We start from the raw sequence: 5,491 nt of genomic DNA, 5'->3' as shown, positions 1-5,491 counted from the left end.
CTAAATTCTGAAACCATTCCACACTGAGCGTTGGACAGTGGCCAGGCCGAACAAACGCTCTCACATACCATTGTTTTGATATTGTCAGGGGTCGTAATACTGAACATGACAGCAATGTGACACGACACCACACAGATGATGAGCCTAAACCTATGCTTATCACATACCTAGGCAACACAGTGTTCTACTGGTTTGATGAACGGGCCGAATTGCATACAACAGGATGCAAGGGATGTGTCTAGGTATGAACAGATATGTGAGAACTTCATGTTCAGCAGTTCACGATAGCCATTTGATTTCAACGAAACCAGCTACTCGTCAGGTCTGTCAGGCACTCAATGGCACTACTATAAACTTGGTTGAATGCTATACACGTGAAACAGAGCGCAAACATTTGACCAAGCTTTGAATGGAACGGAGCAGCTCAGGTGAAGACACGGCTCATTCAGATATCAATCCCGCTGCCTGTCTCGTAATGACACCCAATGATTTTATGCACAGAATATCAATCATCACAAGGGCAAAGTTGTGTTTAATTGCATTCGCCGACATTCCTATTCCAACTCGCCGATCTCGTGTTATATACAAAGCATTAAATCAATATATTACGCGCGCCGCTGGATCATCAGCGAGGGGCGCGTGTGTGTGTGCACGTGTACGTGTGCATAAACATACACGTGTGTGGGGGCTGGTACATGTGCGAGGGTATTTATACTAAATTACATGTACAATGTGGGCCCTAGGAGGTCGGCGGGAGTGGTGACACCATCCACATGAGTGGCAACAGACTTCACAGCCGCTTGTTTGTTTTCGCAGAGTTACTTCTCTTCGCACCATTCGTTCTCCTTGCGCACTTGCTCCTCCTCCTCTTTCGTAAAGTCGTTTTGTATGTTGAACGTCTTGCGAATCTCTTCGGCATCTTTGCCTGTCCAATCAAGTAGCACCAATGGTCAGCAGGCGGACGACAATTGGGATATGATCTCATACCGAACAAAACTGATATACCAAACACTCGGGTGACGAAATATATCAGCTTCAGAAAAGTAATTCACCGCCAACACGGAAATGAAAGTGGGTGAAAACGGATTCAACAGGTTAAAGCTCATACTAAATTGCACTAGGGTGTGCATCCACACTACAGAAGTAGGTGTAGAGATGTGCACTACAGAAGTCAGTGTAGAGATGTGATAAAGCCATGCGGAATATACACTCAACTCAACGAACAGGTGTACGTAAACAAGGTATGGTTGCCCCACGTACAGGTGCACTGAACGCAGGTGCATATACATCAAGGACTGTATGCACACCAGGAGACGTACCCTTAATCATATTTGCCACAGTCTTGCAGGTGAGGTCCAGCAGAGACTTGATGTCGAGGTAGTTGGCTGCCAGGATCAGCTCAAAGAGAGTGCCCTGTGGGAGAACAAGCGCACCTGTTAGGCAACCAGAACTATTGGAGAAACACTTCCCATTGAGCGTAAGCTGCCACAACGATGCAGACAACCACCGTAACAAACACCTATGTCACACTGATACGGTAATTCATCGACACCTAGAGGGCTCTTCCACAGCGATATATTAGACGTTGATGGATTGGAGATTGATGGATGAAATATCGATGGATTGGAAGTGGTATCCCTATGAATGTTCAACACTTGCAAACTGAGTACAACTACAGTGTAGCACTTCATTTAAGAACCATTTACGCGTCGACGAATGGCCGAATCAGCGCTACATTGATTCTGGTTAAACCTGACACGAAGGCACTTCGACAACAATATTTCAGGCCTATGGTAAAACAATAACATAAAACGCTGAAAACTTCTTAGAACGATAAACGGTCAAAACTAGCCACACAAGAAGTCGAACGGAAATCAGGAGTACATTCGACGAAAAACAAGTGCCTAGGGACTCGAATGTATAGCAAAGGTATACAATAAGGCTATCAAGTAGATACCTGTATATACTCATGCATTTGTATAAGTCGACACATATGTGTGTGTGCGTATATGTTTATATATATATATATATACGTATATATATATATATATGTAAGTGTGTGTATGTGTATATGCAGATACATATGCATACGATATGTATATGTGCACATATATATATTTTTATACAAACATACATACATCCATAGATATATATATATATACTATATAATAATAATAATATAAATCATAATTTATATATCTGTACAAGTATATGTAATATATATATACATATACATTTCTATCTTTATGTATATATATATATATATATAACTATCTATCTATCTATACATAAGTGTGTGTGCATGCATACATATATGTATATTTAATAATAATAAATGAGAATTTATATAGACATATATACATACAAGAGTATATATATATATATATATAAACTTGCACAGATTTACTCCATAACTCTTAAAAAACACAAGCGCAAAAACGATGAATTTGTACGCCTACAGAAGCAGATACGTACAAGAGACCAAAATAGTACACGTGCATGGATGAATCGAAAACGAGAGCCACATCTGGCATAAAAGCGTATAGACAACACCACACCTCATGCACCAAAAGTGGACCACATGCCGTCTACGTACAACCCATGCTCAACAAACACAAATGTACATACAATCCATGCTCAACAAACACAAATGTACATACAATCCATGCTCAACAAACACACATGTACATACAATCCATGCTCAACAAACACACATGTACATACAATCCATGCTCAACAAACACACATGTACATACAATCCATGCTCAACAAACACACATGTACACACACACACGGAGTCTGTACTGTACCTGATCTGCGCCCACAAACTTCTGGTCCCATGGATCGATGTCTTCTAGTGCGCGTTCGCGAGTGGTCTCGTCGTCTGTAGCCAGCACCACATCGTCCTTGTGGTGCTTGCAGTAGTTAATGACCATCTCCAGGATTTGCGAGTTTACATTTGGCAAAGGAATGTTCGGTACCTCGTCGTTATCGAGTCCAAGATCTGATACATGGGAAGAAATAGGATTGCGTCAAGACAAGGCGTTCACAAACAGAAATATCATGTTTCTAAAAACACACAATAATATCATGCTTCTAAAAGACACACACAGTGATATTATTCTTGTAAAAACACACACAGTCATATCATGCTTGAGAAAACACACAATAATACCATGTTTGTAAAAACACACACAGTAATATCATGCTTGTAAAAACACACACGGTAATATCGTGCTTGTAAAATACACATCATGCTTGTAGAAACACACGCAGTAATATTATGCTTGTAAAGCGGCATGACGCGAAGGGTGTTGCACCGGCCTGGACCCAGTACATACTAAACCAAGCTAAAATAAACAACTCTAGCCTTGTAAAACATTCTATATACACAGACTGCGAGTATCATCTGTCAGGTGCACACACAAAAAAGTATGGATATAACAATGACTGCAGCATATTGCAATGCAACGCGACCATTGTACAGATACGTGACGAGCTTCTCCGTTTTACAACACGTGAAGGGTTTGTTTGTTGCTGTTGTAGATAGTACTCATGCATGCCAACACGCAAGCTAGTCCAACTAAATCTTTGGAGCAATGTGTTTCGTGTCTGAAAGAAGAAGAAGACATGGTCACCCGTGACAACAAACAAAACATCATCCGTGTTGTGCGTATGGGTGGAAGGGAGAGGCGATTGGACTTGGTTTCTATGACGCGTCCGCCTGCGATCAACTCGTTTCGTTATAGCGTTCTCGGTTGGTGTGTGTGTGTGTTAGATGATGTATTGACCGTGGTTGCTGTTGTTTTTCGTGTGCCCCTCATCCCCTTATCTCCCACATGCATGCTTCAGATATTGGCTCGTAGCTGTTCTGTAGGTATGCAAACACACCAGGACAGTGGGAGTGTGTGGCAGGCAAGAGGAAAGTGCATCGTCCTCTTCTCGTACACATAAAACATTGGATTGCATACTTAGTATCGATGGCCACTAGTTCAGAGGTTCTCTCATTTCCCACTACATACACATATATGCACAATTGTGTGCCTTCAGTAGCCAGTAATGCATGAATCGCTTCTCGAACTATTACACAATATAGTGCTTCCCTGACAATGTGGTTTTGTGTCGGAATACCAATTTCCGTCTACTATAACGTGTTTTCATGCGCATGTCGGTGCCCGGCGTTTCATCTAACTACCACACTTGCTCGCGACTTCTCAGCCTATCTCATTCTCCCGATACACACACATTGTGGATACATCACTATGTCTAAGTCTGACTGCTGTGCTGTGGCTTGTACATCTGTTGATCAACCAGCACATGCGCTTTTTCATGTGACATTATGTCTATCCCTCTCCTTATACTTAACACCTTCCGAAGCTCCAACATACATCAATTCCGTCTGTTGTATTCATCCTCCGACTGTAACAACGTTCACACATTCGAATAGAAGCAACGCGCGTTGTCTAACCTAACAATATAAAGTAGTAATCCCGACTATTTCGCAGTCAGTATTTCAGTGCGACACTTTCGTGTGTGGCCTAGATACACATACCTCTCTCAATACCAAGCCATACTCCAATATAGATACAGAGCATTTGTGCCTATTGAGGCACGCAGGTTTACGTAGTCAAAGACGAGGATATCATCCTCATTACACGACCCGTACATAAGATGTCACGATGAAACAGACATACTTCGTATAACATATAGTACGTACACAATATAGAAACAAAGTTACAAGCACATCACAGCCACCGGTTGGTTCATACTATACCACCTACACCATGTTATCGTTTGGCAAATACATACACACCTTCCAGCATATTCCTAATAGTCACAGACATCTTAGCGACCTTGGCCTCCACTTCGAATTCGCGGTCGTCCGAGCTGCATAGCTTGACCATTTGGGTGTCGGTGTTCTCTTCAGTCATTGTGTATTGTGTATTGTATGTGTATGTGCGTGCTTTGTAGGGATTAGACAGTGTCGTGTGGGTGTGTGTACGTGTAATACGTAGGGTGTTGGCAGTGTCGTGTGTGTGTTTGGTTGACCTTTGAATAGCTTCTTGTTAGTCTAATTAGTGTTTATATTTTTGTCACCGTTGTCCGGCTGTATGATGTCCGAACGCAAATGGCGGCAAATGAGTAATAAATAAATGGACCGCTCTTGCTGACACTGGCCAAGCCCTTGAACTAATTGAAAAAAATGTTTTGGACCGGTCCTCGGCTATGAACCCTTGCGATAAATAGTGCTAAAACTAATTCTCCAAACCAACCAAGTCTGACAAATTGAGAGTGACAACACATCTTCCAGAAGCTTACCATCCAAATTAATTCAATTGCAGTCAATTAGTTTTGTCACACATACATAATATAATCATAAGACATTTTATATAGGGTTTTAGGGTTCAAGTACAAAACCAGAGATGAGACTTTAGAGAGTTCAGGAGGCTGCTGTGTCAATTGAAGAAGAGGCTATGCTTTAAAATCATGA

The 5,491-nt window shown here is 41.6% G+C and overlaps 1 protein-coding gene across 1 annotated transcript; it reads right to left on the bottom strand.

Annotated features, from left to right (window-relative positions):
• Window positions 1–458: 458 nt before the first annotated feature.
• Window positions 459–5,098, bottom strand: SARC_10317 (S-phase kinase-associated protein 1). Its single transcript, XM_014295643.1, has 4 exons — window positions 4,814–5,098; window positions 2,811–3,004; window positions 1,320–1,413; window positions 459–925 (listed from the first exon to the last, which is right to left on the bottom strand). The coding sequence occupies exons 1-4, from the start codon at window positions 4,929–4,931 to the stop codon at window positions 819–821; spliced, it is 513 nt and encodes a 170-aa protein (XP_014151118.1). The 5' UTR covers window positions 4,932–5,098; the 3' UTR covers window positions 459–818.
• Between the last annotated feature and the right edge of the window lie 393 nt (window positions 5,099–5,491).

This window comes from Sphaeroforma arctica, assembly GCF_001186125.1.
Source record: "Sphaeroforma arctica JP610 unplaced genomic scaffold supercont1.1206, whole genome shotgun sequence".
NCBI lineage: Eukaryota > Ichthyosporea > Ichthyophonida > Sphaeroforma > Sphaeroforma arctica.
Note: the sequence above shows the minus strand (reverse complement) of the source record. Positions and strands in the feature narration are given on the sequence as shown.

Bases quoted from the DNA above. Each gene is read 5' to 3' on its own strand.
- SARC_10317 (XM_014295643.1), bottom strand. From the start codon at position 4,931: ATGACTGAAGAGAACACCGACACCCAAATGGTCAAGCTATGCAGCTCG. The intron at 3,005-4,813 runs GTGTGTATGTAT...CCCATGTATCAG, and splicing joins TATTAGGAATATGCTGGAAG to ATCTTGGACTCGATAACGAC. The intron at 926-1,319 runs GTACGTCTCCTG...TTGATTGGACAG, and splicing joins TGTGGCAAATATGATTAAGG to GCAAAGATGCCGAAGAGATT.